Here is a 25,839-nt window from a genome sequence, read left to right as displayed (position 1 = left end):
GGAAGTGGGAGAGGCGTGCATTATTATAACCTGCCCTATGTGGTGAGAGACCAGGGGCAGAATAAGTAGTTAGAGTTATTTAAGGGTAGATTTCTAGAAAGAAGCCTTTGAAACTGGTGCCAAGGGGAATGGATTGGCGCAAACTCTTCAATACTGTGACTTCCCCTTGTTTCAAGTTAGTCTTAGTGTTGTGTTTGAGTTTACTCACTGACTGTGGATCTTGATCTGTACATTATCTCATACACATGCATCCTAGTAATCAAATGGGTAAAGAGGTATTCCTAATGTGCTTTACGATAGGGAAATTGTTTTTCTTTGAGCTTATGTAAGTACACTTTTACTCAATTGAGTGCATGGTAGTAACAGAGGATTAAATGATCAGGGAAGAGAAATTCCATCTTGTCAGCCAGCTTGTTTGTACTTACAGTTGATGTCATAAAGCTGGTTGGTAGCACATAAAATGGTGGCAGAATTCTTTGTATTTTATGCACATATTCAGCTGCATCTCAGCAGTATGTAATATGAAATATAAGGCTCTGAGGGTAGATATTTCAGGTTTCCTTTTTTTCTGCCAGAAGGCCTCACATATTGTGACAAGCCTGCAAACTTTGATAATATTTTATTACTAATCATCAGCAATATTTTAGTAGCTGAATTAAAAGGGGAAATAACTTTGCCTCCTGCCATTCTGGGGTGAAGACGTGGAAGAAATAGATCCTGGCACTGCCTTAAAGGACAATTAGAACACTTCTGTCAGCACAGTATGTGACATGTATCCTCTATCCAGAAAACAGTTGGTAAATTGACAGGCTAAATTGGCAGTCTCTTAGGAAGAGTAAGCCTCTGCAATCATGTTAATGGACTCTATCAGTCACTTCATTGTGACTTTAGAATTTGTTGGGCTGTTTCAGCTGGATGTTAACAGGAAGGAATATTAGAATAGAATCATTTACGTTGGAAAAGACATTTAAGATCATTAAGCCCAACTGTAAACCTAACACTCCCATGTCCACCAGTAACCCATGTCCCGAGGCACCACATCTACGCATTTTTTTTAAATACTTCCAGGGATGGTGATTCACCAACATCCCTGAGCAGTCTCTTCCTATGTCCAACAACCCTTTCGGTGAAATTTTTTTCCTGATATCCAATCTAAACCTCCCACAGCACAACTTGAGGCCATTTCCTCTCATCCTAATCCTTGTTATCTGGGAAAAGAGACCTACCCTCACTTGCCTACAACCTCCTTTCAGGTGGTTTTAGGGAGCAATGAGGTCTCCCCTCAGCTTCCTCTTCTCCAGGCTAAACAACCCCAGTTCCCTCAGCCACTCCTCATCAGCCTTGTGCTCCAGACCCTTCACCAGCTTCGATGCTCTTCTCTGGACAGGCTCCAGCACCTCTACATCTTTCTGGTAATGAGGGGTCCAAAGCTGAACACAGGATTCGAGGTGCAGCCTCACCAGTGTCAATACAGGGGGACGATCACTTCCTTAGTCCTGCTGACCACACTGTTCCTGATACAAGCCAGGATGCTGTTGGCCTTCTTGGCCACCTGGGCACACTGCTGGCTCCTGTCCAGTGTCTGTCAACCAGCACCCCCAGGTCCTTTCCCACCAGGCAGCTTCCCAGCCACTCTGCCCCAAGCCTGTAGCGCTGCATGGGGCTGTTGTGACCCAAGTGCAGGACCCGGCACTGAGCCTTGTGGAACCTCATACAATTGGTCTTGGTCCATTGGTCCAGCAGGTCCAGATCCATCTTCAGAGCCTTCATGCCCACAAGCACATCAACACTCTTTCCCAGCTTGGTGTCATCTGCAAACTGACTGAGTATGCACTCAGTCCTCTTGTCCAGATCAATGACAAAGACATTAAACAGAACTGGCCCCAGTACTGAGCCCTGGGGAAAACCATTTGTAACTGGTCACTAGTGGGACGTAACTCCATTCACCACCACTCTCTGGGCTTGGCTGTCCAGCCAGCTTTTACCCAGTGCAGGGTACACCCATCCAAGCCACGAGTATCCAGTTTCCCCAGGAGAATGCTGTGGCAGACAGTGTCAAAGGCTTTACTAAGGTCCAGGCAGACAACACCCACAGCCTTCCCCTCACCCACTACATGCAGGTCACCTTGTCACAGAAGGAGGTCACGTTCGTCAGGCAGGACCTGCCTTTCATAAACGCATGGTAGCTGGGCCTGATTGTCCTGCATGTGCCATGTGATGGCACTCACTTCCCCGGCACCAAAGTCAGGCTGACAGGCCTGACCGTTTTCCAGATCATCCTTCCTGCCTTTCTTGTAGATGGGCATCACACAGGCTAACCTCCAGCCTTCTGGGACCTCCCCAGTTAGCCAGGACTGTTGACAAATGATGACAATTTGACAATGGATGGACTATGACAAAAGCAAAGTTGATGATGGAGGGCCATAAATAAGCAAGTTTCTTGATAGTGGCATGTTTCTGTTTTGTGAATTTTCATATGGTTTTCCAATGGCTGAATGTTTGGAAAGTGATTAATTTTAAAGATCATTAGGTATGATTGCATGTTTGATTCTCAAAGACTAATGTTCACTTTGAAAAGTCTTTTGAGTTCTACTCTTTGTTGAATACAACTTGTTTAAGAGGTATCTCCACAGGCAAATTCCAGGTGACTCCATTTCAGCACAGTGGTTCACAGACAAGGAAGAAGTCTGGAATGGCTCCGAAAATATTTTTCAGTGGACCATTTTGCAGCATTGGGATTACCTGGAAGTTTATGTCCATCAGAAAGTGCTGTGCCTTTGAAATAGTTTCTTTCAACAATAGGACTTCAGTGGTCTTGTTCCTAAAGTCTTTCCTGGGTTTCTGCATTGGACACTGTCAGAGAGGAGGTATGTTGTAGCTGAACCCACAGGATAGCATTTATCCCTAGATTTAAACACCTAATTATAGACTTGTTATGTGAATTAGATTTTTAAGCTCCTGTGATAGTGAGCGCAAATCTGAGGCTCATCTCAATTGCCCCCATGTAGGTGTCTAGTGCTATTTCAAATACGTCCAGGTGTCCTGTATGACCTCCATCCAGTTCACCACAAAGGCACAGGTCTTGTACAGGTCCTGTGTCATAACTGCCAGGCCCATACACATCTCAGACATACTAGGATGCCTCACATTACACTTATCCACTACAGGTGATCCTTCCAGCTGGTCCCCTGGCTGATGTAGTCAGCAGCATCCAGAGAACTGTTTTTCTTAGCCTACAGTAGACACTTGCATTTCATCAGCAGACCATCGAGCTCTTCACTGACCTTACTGGGAGCTCAGATACCTGACTTATATGCAAGCACTAAAGGAGTGATTCAGGTATCTAGACACACGCATGTAGAACCATTTAAAATACCCTGGAGAATCAGAGCTCTACGTAGACATGACACAAGACCTACTGGAGGGTCCCACCCCTTTGCAGCACAGGTGGAGGGCAGACGGCTACCCTGATGCAGGGGACATCTCTGCATAGACCCCTGGCTCTACTGCTACATCGCATTCAGCTTCAGATACCTGAATCAGGAGCTGACTTCCACCCCTTACATACAACTGTATACTTCTATTTATATATAGTGCAGATCTTCTCAATCTGTTTTATCAAGGGCAAAGTCATTAACTGTCCCCTGAGAGGCTGCTCCAGGCATAGAAGATACTGGTTTGTTTATATTACTGCTTTAATGTTTATAAATTTGTTAACTTCATAAGTTACATTGCACAGCCAAATGTAAAGATAATTGACTCTATGGGGATTTCTAGACCTTAGACGACAAGACTACCTCAAAGTTTCTACTTGTTGAACCTCTTGGTCTTAATAGATTTGTACTATACTACTGGCCTCAGAGCTGATACTTAACCTGTTTTCAAGCACTGAAAGGCTGTTAAAATCTTTAGTTGAAACTATCTTTGCAGTTGTTGAGTTGTCAGGTAGTAAAAGCAGGTAGGTTTGGCAAAAATTATTCCAGGCAGGGAGGCTTATAAAGAGGACAGTAGAGCACTGCTAATTGTAGAAGGCAGAGATTTTTGACATTTTCTTTTGTTAATTGTATGCTGTCCTTATTCTGATTGCAAACTTGGGTGAGTACTGTAAAGTGAGACTCAACAAATATAAAAAGAAGGGAAAATGTGGAGGAGAATTCTTGAGGAGAAATCTGACTTTCCCACAGAACTATTTTTTGCATTAAGCTTCTAAAGATTTTTATTTCTTTTAGATTTTCAAATGTGTATTGCTTATCTGCACTCATCTTCTTGTGGTAGAAAACTGTTTTCATTTCCAGCATGAGCTGAAAACAAGAAGTATGAAAAAAACAGCAAATAATGACAGAAAAGCACTTAATCTTTCTGAATCTGCAACACTTAAACTTTAGGTATAGGTTTGGTTCACTAGTCTTTGAGCTAAATCTGTATTCGTCATCATCATTATCTTCTGAACTTCAGCAAACTGCTAAAATGGAGGATTATATTCACAGCATGTGCAAGCCATCATCAAGAATATACACCTGCCAGGATTTATCTGTAAGGATCCTGCTAGTAAGTTGGTTTTTTTTGGTTTGGGTTTGTTTTACTTTTTATGTTGCCAACAAAAAAATGGTTCATTTTTTACAGGTCAAGAAACTACCACTTTTCTCCATATTTTGCCATAGTTCTTTTGCCACTGCTTCAATTTTGGAATATTATGATTTACCATTCATTACAAGGTGATGGGTGCATATTGTGGAACACATTGCCTACCTCAGTATCGAACCTGCTAGCAGCCCTATTGGATGGCACCAGCATACCAGCTTCTGGAGTCTTTCTTCAGTAATTGTGACAGGTTTTTCTACACAGCCACCCACCCTACCTCTGATGCATATAAACACAGACAGCTTGAGTTTATTGCCAACACGTAATGACACCTAAGCACAGCATTTTTTGAACTTGAAAACAGCCAGCATCCCTCTAAAAAATCAAAGAACAATACTTTTGTAAATCCGTATCTCCACCTCATATGCAATTACTCATCTCCACCTTTACAGTACACCTCTCCTTAAAAGCTACCTGTTTTTTTCATGTGCTTTTCATGTGTGGGTTTTTTTTTCACGATTATATGAAAGAATGAACATGTGGATAGGCTACTACATCTATTTCATCAGTAAACTGAAACATCTCCCTACACAGCTTGTCCCATTCATTTCTGTCTATCAATATGTTAAAACCTGTCAGAAAATTCTAATTAATCACATGCCACTGGGAAAAAAAAATATCCAGCTACCCACTCAGGCAGCTAGGAGTGGGAAGAACCAACTTTGTGCCCTCACATTGCACTTCAAGACTGTGTACTTCAAGCCCGACAAAATAGCTTTGCATTGCCTCCTCCATACTCATTACTAGCTAGACTGTCATTAATCAGAACACTCAAAAAAGGCACTTAGTTCATGAACTTCTGTGGGAGACATTTTCAAAACATTAATGATGCTTTAATCTCAACAGATGAAGAACATTACACAAGTGATTGCAACTGATATTTTCCAAAGTTACTGTAGAAAGGGTTTAGATAAGAAAAACCACAAGGCATCATGCAGTGCTCATAAAATCTTTCTCCTTCTTCCTGCCCCTGCCTCACCAATATAAGTCCCAGTTCAGTAAATAGGTGAAAATTCAAAATAACATCTTAAAATAACAGGTCCAACACCTTTGCAGTTAAAGCCTGGTGTGTAGGTGTGCTGGACCTACAGCTTGTATGTATTCCCTGGTCGTCTCTGTGACGACCCACACTGTTACCGGGGAAGGTACAACTCTGACATAGCAACTTCCCCATGTATGCCACTGGGTTGTGGAGCAGTGCAGGGCTGGGAAAACAGTACCATCCCACAGGGCTTGGGAGGAAAATAATGGGCCAAAGCTCTGCACATGTTAAGAGGAGCCTGAGCCTGAGACTGTAGCTGGGCTATGAGCAGCTTGAGAAGAGCACTGGCTTCATCAGAGGACCCTGGGACTCCTCAAAGGGCAGTTTCAAGTCCAAAGATACTAAGAGACATGAAAGGAACAGAGTGGGTAATGAAGCACATATGGGGAATTTCCTAGGAGATAGGAACTCTGTCAGAAGAGCAGAATCTACACTGCCAGCATTTCAGGAATGGAAGATGACCCTTCAGGCTCTGTACTGCTTTCATGCTGGTTCCTGACTTTTCACCTTTAGAATTCTTATATTTCTGGGAATACTGCCAGACTGAAGACACATTGCCTGCAAAGCTATCTGGCCTTGCTTCTGTAACCCCTTTCAGATAGTTTAGGTGAGTGCCTGAACATCCACGTAGCAGCCTGCCCCAGTGGTCTGGAAACTATACTGTACAACATCCTTGACACATCCTCACACAGGACCCTCCCCTCCTCCTGGCTGTTCTCTTACGCCCTTTTATTCTCTCCAAAAGTACATGGCAACACTGCTAAAAATAGACACATTTTGACATAAGATCAATCATTGTTTATTCTGATAACTACATGCAGTAGATTCAAGTGAAAGACAACTTGTATTGTCAACACCTCCTCTTATACCTTCCCACACTCCAAATAATTATCAATCAGCTAAATGCATCAAGATTTATAAAATATAACTTTAGCCTGTAACAGTAAAATAATGCCCCTTCTTTCCCCACTTCTCAAAAAGTCCCAGGATAGCAAGCTTTCCTACTGGTCCACCTGGATAACGCTTCCTAACATTCTGGATCCTCTTGTTCACACATGGCTAAAATGTCCCTGGCAGGCACTGTGCATGTGGCATACACCAGAATTAGGTTGTGTTTGCCTCAGATTCCTGGATTCACATCTGGTTTGCAAAGTATCAGAGCTGCTATCTTCTTACATATGACTTCTCACCTCACCCATCTCTCCCAGATGCCATTTTCCTTGGAAAATAAAAGCATATAATCACAGCTTGCTGTCCTTACCCTCTACACAAAAGTTTTGTCTCTTTCATTTCAGTCCTTTCCCTCAGAGATAAAGGCTGGAACATGCCATACCTTTCACCCAGCTCCTCAGGAATATCCCAGTTGTAAAGCCTACCATGACCGGAAAGACTACTGAAGAGGTCCTTAAATGTGATGAAGAAGGATTGCTCACAGTCTGAGAGAGTCTCTCTGGAGAGAAAATGGTAACTATCCTTATGCTCTTCCTGAGGGAGACTCAGAATGTGGTAGTGAAATCAGAAACTTGAATCCATAGTTCTGAGTGCAACCCGAACAGTAGCTAACCATGTTTGTAGAATGCATGGGAACCATGGGAAGAATTGGGATGGTGGAAGAGGATTTTTCAGAGTGACTACATGTTACTTCAGGGTAGATGGACATTTCCAGGTCCACTGTAACCAGGTGGCATTGACAATCCCTGCTGTGGTCACCTCTGTCTTAACTACTAGCATTGGAAAGGCAATAAGAGCGCAGGAAGGTGCTGAGACGCTAATTCAGGTATCAGTATCTTCTACCACTTCCTAACCACATGCCAGACTCTTACACCCTGTCTCTGGTACCCGTATGCAATACACTCTTCACCAAGGAATATGCTGCATCTTTCAGTCCTTCAGAAATGCCTGTCTGTAAATTTTAAGTTTTGGCAGTTTAGGTTTTGCCTCTTTGAATAAATATTTTTTTTTTCCTCCCCATACTTAGATAACACATTGAACTTATACTTTTGGCCCTTTGGGACACTTCCAGGAAAATCCATGAAATCCAATGAAAACACGTCTATACCATGGACTTGCATTTTTAGAGGCCAGCACATTGAAGCAGCTGATGCCTGGCTCCCTGGTTCAACTTTGACTGGTAGGAACCATGACTGATTCTGCGGGAGTGAGCAAGCAGCAGAAACACAGGTTGCAAGTATGAGATGGAGAAATTCAACATGTATAACATTTCTTAGCACAGTAAGTAGAAGGCAGCAATTTTGCATAAAGCAGTTTACGATGCGATTTTACTGCTGTCCCAGGAAAGCAAAAAGGCCATGAAAGTTGTAGGAGGTGGATATAGTCTCTTTTCAGCTTCCTACTTCCAGCATTATGCCAGCAATTTCTTCTTTTCTCTGCACATAGTGTAAGAACACAGCACACAGAAGGAGAGAGGAGTCAAGCTGATCCAAAAGACCTTCAGGAAATGAAATGCACATTTCACAGCATTCTTGCAGAGCCAGAGTTAATTGAAGCAATTCTTACAAAGGTTTCCTAAGCTAGTGCATCTGAAAGTATGCACTGACTGTTACACATTGACTGTTCTGTTAATGTTGACCAAACAAGAGATGGAAAATTTTAGATATTGTGTCCCTTGCTGGGACAACCTGGAAATGCAGAGGTGATGTACAAGGAGGTGATGCACTACAGGCAGAAAGATCTTCCTGTTAATAGAGAAACCTGTCTGGCCAGTGGACAGGAGACCGAGACAGAAGTCTCACTAAGGACACCAGCAGCTCTGGGAAAGACTGTGTGTGACCTTTCTTCTGTACATCCAAAGCACCCACAGAGTAATCTGCTATATAGGAGATTTACCTCCCAAACTGCCTTGATGACTAAAAAATTTGCAGTTCCAAACTAACTGGAAGAAAGCTGCAGGGGCTGGAGTTGGCCAGCTTCCACTTTCTTACCACAACCCTCCCTTTGTGCCCAACAGTGTTTTCACATTAATTGACTTCCACACCAGAGGAGTGAACCAAGGACATATCAGCACAATCAGCTCCCTCCCTGTCCTAAAGTTCTCCCTCCTCTACCAATTCCCTTATGTCTGTAAACGCTAGTCTGCCATTAGCATGGTATTTTTTTCACACATCTGCAGAAAGCTGTCCCCAGGGTATCCACCTATAAAAATACCCACAGTATCATGAGACTGACATCTAACAGTGAACAGGAAGGCATAAAAGCACCACCGTGTGCTTTTGCTAGCCAGGCAATGCCTGCAAACATTGCCGTCAGGTTCCCATGCCCTAAATCTAGACTGTTAGCAAATACATAGATTCAAGTTTAATAACCGACTCTTCAGCTTCATTTATGTGCTTTGTAGCATCCTTAGAAGACAGCCACACCTCTGCTTCAGTCTTCGCTGAGTATACATGCATACCTAGGTGGTCAGCACCCAGTCAGAGGTCGATGCCTGGGTTCCTCAAGCAGTAGAGCACACTGCGATTTAAATAAAGGTATTCTACGCATTTTTTTATTCTACCTATCCCCCATCCCATATGTGGATGCTGCATGCAATTTAACACAATAAAAACATTTTCTGCAGATACCAAATTTTAAAGAACAGCTTTTTTTCCCCTCTTAATTCAGCATTCAACTATCCATCCGGGTAAGCAACAAGTGACTTGGCAGATAAATAAGGACATATGGCTTTGAGGAACTGGTAAGTTAAATAGTACTTGGACAAGTTTCCTCAACTCATTCACCTTAATTTGTGTTATTCTCTTTCACGTGTACTTTAGCAACTGCTACAGCTAAAGAAGTGTAGAAAATATAATGCAAACAACATGATTTTCCTGAGTTCCATAAATGTGTACCACAAAATACTCACAAACTGCCTAACAGGGGTCAGATACAATTCAAAGCTGTTAAAGGTACATGCCCCATCTGTAGTCACCAGGTGGCACCAGATGTATCCATATATTGATAATCAGCTCAAGGCCACTGTAACCGATAAGGACTTTGAAATGCAAAGCACAAAACATATAGGTATTAGCTAGAGCCAAACAGCTGAGTGGTTAGTAGACTAGAGACTTTAGATATACCTTTAATGAGATCTGACTTTTGCTTGTTGTTGTTTGGGTTTTGGTGGTGGTTTGGTTTGGGGTTTTTATTTTGGTTTGGTTTTTTGAGGAAGAAGTATTAAAGAGTAAGATTCAGTGGCATCTCCTAATTTTGAAGATATTGATTGAAAAACTTCTCAAAAAATGCAAAAATATATTATTTTAACTAAATGCACTGATTCTTGGTCAGAATTAACTTCTTTCATTTTTCCTCCTTTTCTATTTAGACATTTAATTGTTTAAAGAATTAAATTTTGGAGAAAAATCACTTATTTCAAAAGATACATTTCAGAAGTCCTGAAGAATTGTACCTTTCTGCTGATACAAGAAGATACATTTTCTGGCTTTCTGACATTGTCAATGAGGTCTTGAATTATGTAGGAAAACCTATGCGTAAAAATTATTTTGGTTTACAAATACAATTACATTATTGTATGAAGGTGAAAGTAGCTATGCATCATACATAGTATATTAACTCATGATTGTAAAGAAATAGTGAGAGCTAATTCATTGACTTGTAAATCATGAGTCATATTGGGGTTTTTCTGCATTTGAATGTTCATAACTTTCATCAGTAATTTAATATTTGGGAATCTAAACTGTTTCTTGAACTTGGCAGTATTTAGCACACGTATCTTTCTTACTATTATCTGTCTCCTCCGTGAATAACTCCATCAGGGGCAAAAAAAACCCAGCAAAATGATGAAATCTTGACCTCACTGAATCAATGGCAAAACTCCCACTAACTTCAAAGGGCCACGACTTTACCACACATGACTAGCTTTATACAACAAAGGAAAACCAAACAGGCAAAGATATCATGTCATTAAAAGTACAGAGTCTGAAAATGAATCATCATCTAAACAATATGTCAGATGTTTACAAATAAAAGTAATCAAAAAGTCAAGTTGTAATTTGAAATGGTTTCACAAGAATTTGATTCTCCAGGGAAAAAAGACATATATCTCTGTCTAAACAGCGAAAATGTAAATTTTAGTATAAAATTATAAGCATCCAGATTTTATATCTTTAGCCTACTGTAATGATTTTTCAGCCAGCAGGTACTTTTGATTATTAAATAATATATTAAATATGCACACTTTTATCTGCTTCATTGCAGCATTACTGTAAAAATGTAATCCACTTTTACATTCTTCATGCATACTTCAGCATGTCCTGTTTCTAGAAAAGAACCAACATGACTATCTACACAGATGGCATCCACAGATGCTTAATGGTTGTTGGGGTCTCCAGTGCAAACAACACCATGAGCATGCAAATAATCTATTTGTTTAGAGAACATTTTTTTTTAAAGCACTGGCTTGCAAGCAATATTAGCATTTGCAATGGGCAAGCGTAGCCTGGTACAGACACAAAAGATGTCTCTGTTCAAATAATTCATGATTATTTGTCATGCTTTATAGTAATGGGAAGACCCTCAGCAAGTACAACCAGGGAAAAAAGGACGAGAAGGAGAAGCAGCACTCTCACCAGCCAGCAGTGCAGTCCAGCACTGAAACTATGCACTTAAACTCCGGCCCAGAGAGCTAACCTCTAGTTTGGAGCAAAGCAGTTTGTGGCTAATTTAACACTGTAGAATGCACCCAAACAGTACACCTATCTTTCGTCTGCTACAGCATGAAGCTCACCTAAACCAAGTTTTTGTATTCAAGCGTTTCCATTACAGTAGCTGCGGCACATACCAAAAAGTAGTCCTGAAAGTCTAAACAACAGCCTGAAATGTAGGAAACTAGTGTAAGGAAGTTTGTAGACTCTCTCTCCAGCTAGTCCAAAAAGTGTTTTATGCCATCTTAAGTAACTGACAAAGACAGCAAGAGCTGCTTTCCAGGGATCTCCCCTTTCGTCCATTGGTAAGGGAAGCCCAGGCAGCCAGGTCAGAGATGAGACACAGCCTTAGATGGCTAACATCAACTGAGATGAACTCCACTCTGCACATGGCAACTTCCACTATCGAGGCTGGAGAATGGAGACACAGGTGGTTTAACTGTTTTGACACAGGGCTGTGCACTGATCCTTCCAGGTCCTGGTCCACTGCATTGAGAAATTCCTGTAAGTTGTATTCTCATCTGCACTATCAGTTGAGAAATAATCTAATGTGAATCTAGTTTTCTTCCCTTTCTGTGATGTAAACCTGTTGCCATTACAAAGGAGCTCTGCTTTTACTGTCTAGAAGACAAAGCAGACACACATTTGTACAAAGACCGACTTACTGTATTTCTTTCTTTCCATAAGAAAAAAAACATAGAATTCATGTTATTTTATCAGCAAAAATTACACTCTTTACCTATTATCTGCAATTCTATCCATAGTGAGTGCATTATACTGTAATTAAAGTATATTGCATGCATTATCTGTGAAAGGGCTGTAATCATCTCAACATACTATTCATTGAAATACATTAATACAGTACCTGTAATACATGAAAATTGAAATAGATGAAAATATAATACAATATTGTAACTATTTTCAAGTTTTTTCTTCCTGCAAGAATCCTAGGAATATCAGAATTTATGGGCTATGTTATCCTGTCCCCAGTATTTTCTTAAAATGAGAAGGATACGCAAGAGTCTAGCTCCCTCCTAGAGATGTCTCAAGGCAGTGCAAGGGGAAGCAGAGCAGGCATTGAATTTATCATGAATGAGACTGTATATAATGATTTTTTCCTTTGAGAGAAGACAGGGAGAAAGGGAGAGGAGTTTGTACCTTTCTAGCTGTACTTGATAGGATGGATGACTACTGGAGGAGACAGGGCTGAAAGACCGATCAATTGGGTCATGTCTCCCAGTGTTGCCTTGCTGAGTTAAGAGACAGGGACCTCCACACGGAGGGGTTGAAACCTTCATCAGCTTTAAAGGGAATTTAATAATTAATTTAAATGGACCACATCTTACCACTAATATTCTCTTTGGAATTATTATGATCTTTGAATCATTAAAGATTTCCCACAATATCTGCAGGAATAATGTTACCATGTCAGAGGTGTCATGGGCAAAACCTGTTTATCAACTTCAAGATTCTTCTGAGTGAGTTTATAATGGGTGCAAAGCTCTGGCTTGAAAAAGCTTGACTTTTCTTACTGCACAGTCTTCCAGGAAGGAAGTTTTGTGCATGATCAGTTAAATGTAAGCCCGATTCTGGCTTTATATAGAAGGCAGTTAACAACTCACTCAGCTCTAAGTGGAAAACCTTATTCAGGCTACAGGTAGGAAGGATGCAGGACATGTTTGCCCTTCCTCACTGGAACCTAGATCTCATGTGACTTAACTACATTAAACTGATAAGCCTTGTGGATCTGTGCAGATTTGATTCCATGTCAAGAGATGACCTTGAGAGTCTTGAGAAGTGGGCACCACATGAACCTCATGAAGACCAACAAGGCCCAGTGAAAGGCCCTGCACCTGCATTGGGGATATCCCCAATATCAATACAGACTGGGGGATGAAGGGCTTGAGCACAGTCCTGCTGAGAAGGACTTGAACATACTGGTGGATGAAAAACTGGGCATAAGCAAGCAACGTGCACTCACAGCCCAGAATGCCAACCATATCCTGGGCTGAACAAGAAACATGGCCAGCAGGTTGAGGCAGGTGAGTCTCCCCCTCTGCTCTGCTCTGGTGAGACCCCACCTGCAGTACTGCTTCCAGATCTGGGGGCCCCAGCACAAGACAGACATGGACCTGTTGAAATGGGTCCAGAAGAGGGCTACAAAAATGGTCAGAGGGCTGGAACAGCTCTCCTATGAGGAAAGGCTGGGAGACTTGGGGTAAAGGCTCTAGAGACACCTTATGGTATGAGTAAAATGCACACAGTATCAGTCATTAATTTTCTGATTTTAAATACTTGTGTGCAAGGATGATGGTTAGGTTTGGTTTTCTTTTTGCTTACTCCCTTTGCACAATTATTCTCTTTTCATTAGAGTAGATTACAGACCTAGAGAAAATCCTGCACATACCTGTTTCTCCCCACTGGGCTTCTTGTGATTTAACAGCAGCTCCACAGCACCAACTACCTCCTTCCGTATGGCATGTAACAGAGCGTCTCCCACATAAACATTAAAACTTAAGAGCAGCTCAATGAGCTCAAGGTTCTCATTTTCAATTGCAATAAGGAGTGCAGTTCTTCCAAGGGGATCAATGCAATTAATATTGATCTTGAAATAAATTTCTGCTTCCTCCAAAGCTTTCTTTACACTGGCATAATCTCCTTTCTCCACGGCGTTCAGATAGGCTTTCTCTGCATTAGACAGTTCAGATTCTGCCCGTACAATACGAAGAGGGATACGATCTCTGTAAGGAGCATTGACACTTCTTTTGTAGTAGAACTGGGCCATATTTTATGCCATTCTAATACTTTGTCCCTGCAATATAAAAAGAAAGGTTAAATTAATAATATGTTTTGGGGGTACACCGCACCAAAATAATATTTGCAATATATAAGCATTTAAAACTCATAGTAAAAACCTGATGCTGAAACAAGTACAAATGGCCTCTATCAACAGAACTTGTAAGATCACCAGCAAAATGTGGAAACCAAAACATACAACCAAGTGGTTGCAACTTACCAAGTCAAAGCGTATCTGCCAGCACACCGTTTGCTCATATGTATTCCCTAAAACTGGAGCAAGCATGAGGTGATACAATACAATGTAGTTTGCACCAAATGTGTAGCTCCACTTCCTCCTTAATTTCTTCATTAAGTGCCACTACCTCATGTTGCCAACAGTTTGAGAGCATGCTTATACCCAGTTGCTGCTGCCCAGTAGACTACAGGGCACTACACCTTTTAAGCTTGACTGTGGTAGTGGTTTTGTCATTTGGAGATTGGTTTAGTTGCCCATCTAAGGTACCTAGACTTCTTTGAGATGAACTAGTTATCTCATCTGCACTCCACCATGGCTTGGGTCTTTCATAAGGCCAGTGGCACATATGGTACCTCCATACAAATGTCTCTGATATCCTACACAATCCAGATGTCATTGATGCTTGTGTGTGGACAACTAAATACAGCCCTTCTTATCTGTTTCTTTAGCCTAGGCAGAAAGAACATGTTAGTGTTGGAATAGTTACCAGTATTTACGTCTTCCTAGTACTGTTGAAATACTCTGACTTATGTGTGGCAGGCACAATTCAGCAGTGAGCTCTTGTATTAAGATTTTGATTCAATCTCATAAGCTATCAGAAAAAACATTCCTATAAAATACTTTTCCAACCAGCACTTACTATCGTATAAATTAGAATTCAGAACCTAAAAGGACAAACAAAATCCATATGAGATAAATTCCCAAGGACTGATAGATAGTAATCATGGTTGTGATTCTGAACTACTTATTTCTAAACTAGAACTAATACTGAAACACTACAACTATAAAACAACTCTAAAGGCTTACATATAATAAAGCATCTAATGTTTCTGCTTTTACTCTTCATACTTTGTTCAAAGACTTTGCAAAAATAACTCCCTCTAACAAGATTATTTTCTCCTGGCTCTATCTTCTACCTGACAAAAGAGGGAAGAGAAAAATTTTACTTCAAAGAACAAAGTACACAATAAATATTTTCTTCAGCTGTTCAATTAGATACTGAACAACATACTAGTCAACTCAAGTTTCTTGTCATTCCCTCAACTGACAATGCAAGTTACAGTAACCCACTGCCTTGTCCTCCATTTCCTTCAGGCATTAAAAACCAAAATACCTCTATTGAGATCCTAGTTTAGAAAAGATAATATGTATTTTTATTATTGTGAAGTTTTGATTCATCAAAAATTTCACTAAACACTGTGAGGAACGTAGTAATCCATAGGTTTCAGTCTCCTTATGCAGTGTATTGAGAGGTAAGCACAAAAGCTTTTACTGTTTCCTTTGTTTTTCAGAGCATATCAACAGAGCTTGAGGCAGGCAGGAGACAGCAAAGGAGACACATCAGAAAGAATCTCCCTCTAGATCCATATATAGGGGCTAAGCAAATTGCAATCCTTTTCAAGATGTTTCCCAATTCTCCCTCCAAGATGGTATTAGTCTGCAGTGGGCTGCTAGAGGTCGCACAGTTTGTGGATCATATTCTTTTAATCTCAAAGTAAAATCAAGTACATATACATTGCACAGTTTTGTACCCCTGGAACAGAGGTATCACATTCTTACTGTTAGTGTACTGTATTTTACCAGTTTGCTTTTCATTCCTGCTTTTCAAAATTGCAAGTTGGATTCAAGAAGAAAAAAAGTATTGTATATCTTCAGCTCCAAATTAACAGACTTAAACGTAGATGTTCAACAGGTATCTACAAGAAAGGTGGGTTGCTGTATTCCTGTTACAGCCAAGGAGATCTAGGGCTTCATTCCACTGCTCACAAATTGTCATCTGGTGCTGGATGCTAAAGGGCATCCTGCCTGCCTCCAGCTGCCACCTCAGAATGACTTGGGTTTCATAGGCGGTCTATTTCACATCTGTCAGGCAGATGTTGTGTTAACCCACAATGCACAAACATGTTAACCCACAAAAATGCACAAACATTATTCAGTTTTTTTAATATCTACAAAGTGTTCCTCAAGACCCCTGGAAAAAAATGAATGACTGCAACTGGAAAGTTATTGCTAAAAGCTCCGCTCTCTTGAAAGCACAGTTAACAAATAAATGGATCATTTCCTAATAGGGAGTTAAAGCAGCAATTAAATTGTATTAGTCAAATTTGGCATCATAAAGATGCTTATGGTAGAAGAAGAGTACAGCAATTTACAGACAGGATTTATGATGATATCATGAGGATGATTTTAGAGGGTTTTATTTCTTTGTTTTTATGGTAAGTCTGAGGACTTATTTTTATTGCTTTCCTATAAGCCCTAAGGAAAATACTTGCTGGAACCTCATGTGTTTACCTTTTTGTGATTCTTGAATGGGGAAAATTAGATCTAAGCTTAGTTTGTCTCTTTCAGAAGAGACACATTAAACACACATTGTTATTCTTCTAAATAACTGTCCTCAGCTAGTCTTTCTCTTTTGCCTGTACCATTTCCTGAAAACAATCAGCCATAAATTTTTATCATAACCAGAAATATGTTTACATGCAGTTAGAAAGTAGAGATTGATTGCTGATACAGTACACTCCTGGAAGATGATATATACATCAAAGATAACAGTTCAGGGGTTCATGGTGTTTACAAAAATAAAACATTTATTTTTTGTATTATCTACTGCTAGATAGTATTATGCAACGACTGATACTGTGCTGTCACATGTAAATATGCGCGTATGACAGATTTACATGGGCACACCATGAGAGCTGTAAGAGCTAGGAGTAGCCAGCAACAGTAAGGACGCCTCCATTTGCTTTGAGTTCCTCTGCAGGAACAAGAGTCTACGGAAAAAAAGAGGTCCAGTACACTAGACCAGTATGAGAGGAACAAAGGAAAATAAACAATTTACGGTACAAAACTTAGTAAAAGTGGAATTACAGTTTGCACAGAGTCCATACACCTGACACACAACAAAAATACTTCAGAGAAGAGATAAAGACAAAATAACTTGCCCTGAAAACAGGAATGTAATCACCTATCAGACACTCATTATAACCAGAAGCCAATAAACACCATGTGATACATTGTACCTGAGTCATCCAAATATTCAGACTCATGGGGCTCAAATTCATATCCTGGAGGAATTATTTTTGTCTCTTTGTTGAAGTTGGTGAGGAGAATTAGGGACTGGGAAAGAAGTTCGAGACAAAGGGAAGAACTGATCTTCAACATTGTTCTGCTCTTGCCTGTCATCCCAATAATCCTAACTGGGTGTATTTAAAACATAACATATCTAATACAATTTATTCAATTTGGAGGAACCTTCTCTGACTTGAGGAAGAACATATAATGGACTTGGTAAAGCAAAACAAATACTTTGATCAGTTTGGAGAAGTATTACAATATCCTTTCTCTACATAAGCTGTGGATTGGTTTGTACTTTTGAAAGGAAAACAAACCATCACACCTGGCTTTGCAAGACATTTGGTGATTCCTCTGACTCAACTGATAGCACTGAAAAATACTACTGCTTTAGGAAGTGACAGAACATTGATCAGTATTCTGATCTACTAATCCATGCTCTACCAATCCAGATAAGGAACTTAGGTAAAGCACTTATAATAAAAGAGCAAAAACTTAATAATATCAAGCCATGCAAGGATGAACCTTACTCTTTAAGGCACTTTACATGAAGATATTACACAACATACTGTGTCTCTGGAATACCTGAGTAACTAGACCACTATATGCACAGAATATTTTGAAATTGTGGTGACTAACTCTAAACCCAGCTGTGAAATGTTTTAGGATTAAAATTTGTGCTAGAAACAAAGCCTCACTATATCAAAACAAAGAGGTATTAATTTCAAAAGAATATTTACTAGATAATTATGTCATAGCTGCAAATGTATCTGTTATGAAAGTGCATGTTTCTCTAAATACAGGTAAAACCCAATAAAACACCTGCCTAAACTTTCCCACAACTAGAAAAACAAGCCAGCATCAAACAGGGTCAGAGAGTTGGGCTATGAATGGATTGAGAGCAGCCCTGTGGAGGACCTGGGGATGCTGGTGAATGAAAAGCTGGACATGACCCAGCAATGTGTGCCCGCAGCCCTGAAATCCAGCTGTATCTTGGGCTGCATAAACAGAAGCATGACTGGCAGGTTGAGGGAGGTGAGTCTCCTCCCTTACTCTGCTCTGGTGAGACCCCACCTGCAGTACTGCATCCAGCTCTGGGGTCCCCAGCACAAGACAGACATCAACCTGGTGAAGCAAGTCCAGAGGAGGGCCATGAAAATGGTCAGAGGGCTGGAATACCTCTCCTATGAGGAAGGGCTGAGAGACCTGGGATTGTTCAGCATGGAGAAAAGAAGGTGCTGGGGAGACCTTAGGGCAGCCCCATTATATAGAGGGGGCTTATGAGAAAGATGAAGAGAGACCAAAGGCTGTAGTGACAGGAGAAGGGGCAAGAGTTTTAAACTGGAAGAGAGCACGTCTAGATCAGACACAAGGAAGAAAGTTTTTACAATGAAGGTACTGGCACAGGCTGCCCAGAGAAGCTGTGGATGCCCCATCCCTGGCAGTGCTCAAGGCCAGGCTGGATGGGGCTTTGTGCAACCTGGTCTAGTAAAACATGCCCTTGCCTATAGCAGGGGGTTTGGAACTAGATGATCTTTAAGGTCCTTTCCAACCCAAATCGTTCCATGATTCTGTGTTTTCTTTATGATTTTCTTTATCAGTATTTGCAAATATGCTATTCATCACCAAGCCAGCCGTAGAAATCGTGGAACAAATATTAACAAAAATATTGAATAATGTTATATACATTATTATTAAAAATATTCAATTAATTTCATGCCATTAGTCTGACCATGTTATATACTATATACTTTAAGAACTTAAGGGAAGGTTTTGGAAATACAATACTAAATCTAAAATACAATGCAACTTGACATTGGTAAAACTTTTAGCTATTAGGTAATTATAACACATGAAATATAATGGATCTATTGACCCCTAGAGTCAAGCCATCTGCAATGACAGAAAACCAGGCAGAATGTTTTAGTGCTTCTCTAATGGCATGAGATGTGTCCAAATGGGGTACGCAAGGAAAATTCATCTCACTTAATTTTAGGAGCATAGTTGATTTATTTTAATGTTGACATCTATTATCATATATTCACATTGCCTATGGTATCTCAACCTACCTTCCACTGTTTCTACAGAAGGGCACGGGTTTCCTTGGCAGGTCCCTTGTCATACCTGCTACCCCTGGGACAATGCAAGCCCTGTGCTCATATCCTGGACATCTCAAATGGCCCAAACACACAGATTCTGCTTTAGCAACTGACTCCCGCCCTTATTGTTTACAGCTGAGAGCAAGGCACTTTCCAAGCGTAATTTGCCTGGCTTGTTTTAGACAGCTACACTATGATGAGAAAAGCCATACACGTCTATTAACATGGTTAAAAACTAATTTGGTTTTAATTTTCCTTTCAAGGGCCTCCTCAGCTTGATTTATGGCTACTCTCACATTACCGGACTTTGTGACCTCTAAAACCTAGCTTACTGTATTGATCAGTCCTTTCTCCCTTGTTTGTAGGCTCCTGGTTACTCTAATTTCCTTTCTAAACTCAAGACTCAGTCAATTAAGTTGCTTAAAATGAGGGGAAATCTTAGTTAAATCTTTTCTCAGGAGGGTCTGGTAATTACCAAGTTACTGGATTTTCTAGCATCTCTCCCTCTCTGATATACGGAATTAAAAGAAAGAAAAAGAAAAAGAAATAGCTATGATAGTTGAAGACAGTCAGCTATCATCAGCCTACAGCAGCTGCACCCATCAAAATGCACACACACACTCACACTCTCTATACAGTGCTTCCTGCCTGCTGCAGATGTCAGGGAAACATCATCAGCACCTGAGCAGGAGAAAAGAAGAAAACCGTCATACTTTGACAGAAAATAGATCCTTATGAGGTTAAGATTCCTTTCTTAACAGGCAGCTTAACTTACAGTGGCCACAGACCACTATTTCAAATGATATAGGACTGTATTTTCCATATTTTTTTTTCAGGGACGAATGGCAATATTCCACCTTCTTTGCAAACCTTTGACATTTCCACTCTATTTATCATTATTTGATAATTTGGTATTTCTTAAGAAAAGCCGATACAATTAATTTTACTGATGGTAAAATAAATTATCTTCTGCTGCTACTCATGTATATATATGCACATATTATAACCACAGGTACACAGTTGTTTCCCCATCAAAGTCAAAGCTCAAAAAAAATGCAATCAGAATTCCTTGGCTTTTATTCAACCTCTGCTTCTGCCTTATTTGCTTCTCCTACATGTACGATCATATCCTCACTATTTTTCTGGAGGACCCTGACTCACATTTCCCTTGCCTGCTTTTCCTTATCCCAAAACATTATCATAGCCAGGTGAAAGAGGAGTATCAGAGTGACCCACCAACAAGCACCAAGGGCCTCTGTGACAAGACACTTCTATTGCCAGCCACAGTACCTGTGCTCATTCATCACAACCCTTTCAGAGACAGGAAAAGACACCCAATGACCACATACCTCCTTCAGCAGCTGGGCAGCTGGATGGACACAGATGCACTCCATAGTATCCACACATGCAAATTCTGAAATCCTCCTCATTGACATTACCTTTCTAAAGAGACTTTATTTCCATTGCTGATCACTAAGCTAGGCTTATTATAGCATTATTATACTATATAGCTTCTTCTGATGTCATCCAAAGTAAACTTTGATTTTGCTCATGAGTTTGCTTTTCAGGCTATTTGCATAAAAAAAAAAAAAAAAAAAAAAAGTGAAACTTCCTAAGTAGTAACTATGGAATCATCCTGCGCAGGAAACAGGAACATTTATGACAAGTGAGTAGCATGCAGATTTCTCTGTGATCTGAAACTATTTTATACACACTTTTAATGGTAAAGGAAAGTTTCTGACGTTTGTTATATTCATGAAAGTATTAAATTTTCTTTCTAAAATAGAACTGTGACATACCAGCTTTGATCTGACAGATAATACTATTTGATACACAGTAACAATTATGTTCAAAGGGAATTTTTGAAAGCAAGGTTCTAGCTCTGATAAATCACTCACTGAAAGAAGTATGAAGTTCTTTCACTTTCAGTCACCAGGACAGACTGTTTCATTTGAACAAGAACAAAAGAAATGCACATAAACCTTTGATTTTCGAACCCAGCATCAGTCCAGATACTGCTGTATAACCAAATATCTAGACAAGTAATTTAAACATGCCTCTAGCACTGAGGTTGACTGGGTAGGCTGTGCCCGTACTGTTAAACTCTCTTGGTCCCAAAATAAGACAGCTGGATGAGAACTGCCTATTGGGAATAACTTGGGGTCCATGCTAACTTCTAAAATGTGCCTGCAAATTGTGTAGGAAGATGTTGGCTTCTAACAACTTCAGCTGCAGGTGATGGAGTTCCACTACCCATGTGTGCCTGCTAGCACTGTGTAATTTACAATTGTTATAGCTGGCAATACAGTATATGGGGTCCTCACCCGAAAGTAATTTTTCACTGTTAGGACTATGATCCGCTTCAGACTTAAAAGCTAACAATAGCACAAGTCCAAAACACTGAGTCATGCAAGCAGAATAGTGCAATAAGGTGTAAGTTCTCTATGAGGCTGTTGATTAATTTGAAATAGAGGTAAATGTCTTGTTTGTGCTTGGGTTTAAAGTACCCCATAATCCAAGCTGCAGTAAAGCAAAAAAAGTGACATAGTATATTGCTGTCAGTGGACGATGAGAGGCAGGCTGTCATGTTGCTTGCTTATATGTGTTCTGGCTCCACAATCAACAAGGCAGGACATCAGCTAGAAAGAATAACTTAGGGGCCAAGACACAATGGATGTATGACAGCTTAAACTCTCCCACTGTCTTACACTAGCAGTTTAAGAGATCAAGTCCCAGAAGAGTGTAAATGCTGACACTGAATGCGATAAACCTTCAGTGCAGTGACACAGACTAGATGGTTTTTTGTCAGTTTTAAGACAGGATGCAATTTCATAGCAATTTTGGGGGTTTATAGCATAGTGCTATGTATATAGTGTAAGGATGTTCTGTGAGTTCACTTAGGCTACACGGAATGGGAGGAAAATTTCATCTTCTAGGGCTGACATCACATCAGATGTTAGTTGAGAATGACAGGTTTTTATAACAGTGACCTTTAAGGTCAGGACTGGTATCAGTTTGAGGTTTGAGAAATATAAAAAGATCTGTTTTAGAACATTATGGAAAAATCATCGTTGAGAGATATAATAAATTAACAGATCATATAGGGCTAGGATGATTTGGGGCCAGGCATACATTTTATGCATTGTTAATGTAAACAGATATTAAAGAACTTGCTTCTTCAAAATACAGCCAAAACTGAGCCTAATTTGACCTACCTTATGGGCCAAAAATCAGATAGCTCCACACATGAAAAAAAATGAGCACCACAAGCTCACAGAAGTATCTGATAATAGCTCTCTAGCACATGCTAAATTAGTTCATCTTCCCAGTTTTATTTAAACTAGACAGAAGCATCCTTTGAAAAAATCAGGATGTATGGTTACCTCTTGCTGATGGGTAGCAGTATGCAAATATCCTTGGGAAAGTGGGGGAATGACCCTGAAGCCTGAACCACTTGTTCTTGCTCAGAGGGGAACACTGAAGCATTTAAGCTTGATACCAGAGCAAAGGAAGGACTGCTTTCCACTCGCTGAGGTGAACTTGCTCTTTGAAATGAGGGAGCTTGAATGACAACGTCAGCCCAGCCTATATGCAGTAGGCAGCCAGTTTGGGGTGGGAATGACAGAGAAGGCAATGACACAGGTAATGATCTTAATGAGTGACTGCACCATCCAGCTGAGCTGACCTCCCTGTCTCCTTGGCTGGTGTTATTCTCCTGGGTAAATTCAAGCAGCTCTCCAATAATTTTCAAGAGAAAGTACTTCAGTGTCATCTGGCTACACAGGAGGCCTTCTTCCAGCATTTCCAACAGTAGTGCTGACCTTATGCTATGTGGATGTAATCCTGCAGCATTCATACAGCACCGCAACACTTCTCAGGAGACGTGGGGATCGGGCTGCCCCCTGCTCACGGAGAGGGCGGGCAGCCTTCCTACAAATGAGGAAAGCATGGGAAAAGAAACAAGTACACAATTTTGAGAAATCAAACTATGGTTGGGCAGAAATGGTCTGACTGTACAAGTTCACTTGAGGAGGAATGGGGAGAGGAGGCAGAGTAGTTTGAGAAATAGAAGACAGGAGCATTACTTGTTGGAGTTATGCTACAAGTGGCAGTGACTTTTTGAAGCTTCAGTATATGTTTATGTGCAGATCCACATGTCTATCCATGCTTCGTAGGATGAAGGTCCAGCCAGCATGCAGTTTGGCCCAAAAAAGGAGGTTTTAGGCAGATTGCCCAATTACCTTTATTAGCAAGTCTTCAATAAAAACACTCAATGTGTGTCCCTTTTCAGATATACCAGCTAAGCCACCCTGAGGGTACGTTAAAACACTTTCTAGCATTTAGGACAAATGGAGAGCCAGCTGTGAAGAGCTACAAATATATATGCTCATGTAAACATTTATTACTGGCTGCTGCTCTCAGAGTGGTATGTGTATTTTGTGGGGAGCCTCGAAAGAGGCTGAACTAAAATAAAAAATACAGCTGGCAAGAAATAAAGACTAGTTAGGGAAAATTGTTCGGTCTTTGGAATTTATTGGCCTGTTTCCACCCAGATCTTTAATGATCCTGCCCTCACACTGCTTAGAGACACGTGAGTCAGTGCATTTTAATATATTTCATTAAAAGACCTCGTAAGACAATAAAATCAAGAAAACTTATTACCTAAGTTCAGCTACCAATAACAACACACTAACTCAAGTAAAAAGAATTATAATGATCAGTCAAATAAAAATCAAATTGACAGCAAAGCAAAAGAATTAGACTCAATAGTAGACAATATTCCACAATCTAATTAGGTAACATAAAATGTAGTTATAGAAGTCTGGAAAAGATGGTTGCCCATTGGCTATAAACCTCAACAAAAGAATTTGATTGAAATCAATCAAATATGGAATTCAGTTAGTTAACTAGCTTAATACCAAAACCTAATAAATATCTGAACCAAAGTCTGACAATAATAATTTTTTTTTTCAAGAAATTCTATTCTTATGTGACGACTAACCCCTTCCTGCCCTTGTAGCAATAGACTTCAAAGAACAGAAGAGAAAGCCAGAAGCCTGACAACTCCTATTTAACATAACTCATTAAATGCCAGCTTCATGTCATTCAGGACCTTTAAATGTATAGCACAGAACATACACTAATGAATAGCTTGATGAGGTATTACATAAGGCTGCTTAAATCCAGGGGAACATTGCTTCCCACAAATTTCCCTGCATGGCCAAATTGTTATTGATGCATATGCCCAAATCACAATTCAAGATTAAAAGTCTCCTGCAATATGAGAACAGGAATGAAAATTAAAAATAGTTACAATAAGAGAATTCTCATTGCTAGGAAGTGGTGAAACCAGAAAGCTGTCATGTGGACTCCCTGGCTTACAAAGGCATGTCTACCATAGGGCTCTATAATCCCTGACCCAGCAGTAATTATGTGAGCTTGGTTATAGCTGCAAAAATTTGAGCACCCTTCATGAAGTTTGTATTTTCTTCCTTGGGTAGAAAAAGGTCAAAAGAACGTACATCACCATATTACAACACATAACCTATAAAAACAGATCATCTGAAAATCCTAACAACAAATCTAGCTCAACACTCGTTTATGAGCTCCTTTATTAAGTATTATGTAAAGACTTTTCACCTAAATAATGACTCCTCTCCCAAACATACAATTAATCCAGCATGTTATTCACAGGAAAAATATATTTGATAGAGATAAAAGTAGGAAATAATTGATATAGAAAACTTTCACTGTGGAAAATGGATCTTGTCATGATTTCCAACTAGCAGAGGATTAATTCTGCACTCTTTTAGGCCAGGTTTTCACTCATCTAGCTTAAAAAGTAAACATTCAATTCCCTCTAGAACTAGAAAGTAAGCAACGCTTCTGTGTTATGTTTCCTGCACCAGAGGGGACAAGTTCATCTAAAGACAAACTTGCCTAACTCAGAGCTGCAACCAGTTCTCAGTTTGAGCATACCTGCTTAGCAAGACAATCAAATAAAAGCTGAAGAGAACAGGGAATGCTATTAAAATTTCAGCAAAATGCAATTTGGTTACCAGAATCTCTGTGAAACATTACTTTAGCTATCAAGAAACTTAGATGTTATGAGATTCACAGATTGCAAGATTACTACAAATACCTCATCTGAACTCTGTCATAAGGCAAGTCAAGAGAAAATCAGCGCTGCTTCCTGATCCTGAGAAGCCAGAACTGGAAGATGCTTCCTGGGTCATCAAACCCAGCCTCTTTATCACGGGAAGCTCTCCCAGAAAATCTTCCCTTGAACAG

General features: G+C 40.2%; 1 protein-coding gene across 1 annotated transcript in view; it reads right to left on the bottom strand.

The window, feature by feature from the left end:
• TRPC4 (transient receptor potential cation channel subfamily C member 4) overlaps positions 1–25,839 on the bottom strand; it is a 161,947-nt gene that overhangs the window by 86,949 nt on the left and 49,159 nt on the right. The window contains exon 2 of the mRNA XM_055803135.1: positions 13,751–14,155. Within this exon, the coding sequence (XP_055659110.1) occupies positions 13,751–14,128 (378 nt within the window). The 5' untranslated portion in view covers positions 14,129–14,155. The remainder of the gene's footprint in view (positions 1–13,750; positions 14,156–25,839) is intronic.

This window comes from Falco peregrinus, chromosome 4, assembly GCF_023634155.1.
Source record: "Falco peregrinus isolate bFalPer1 chromosome 4, bFalPer1.pri, whole genome shotgun sequence".
NCBI lineage: Eukaryota > Metazoa > Chordata > Aves > Falconiformes > Falconidae > Falco > Falco peregrinus.
The sequence above is the reverse complement of the archived record's forward strand: the minus strand, read 5'-3'. Positions and strand labels throughout refer to the sequence as shown.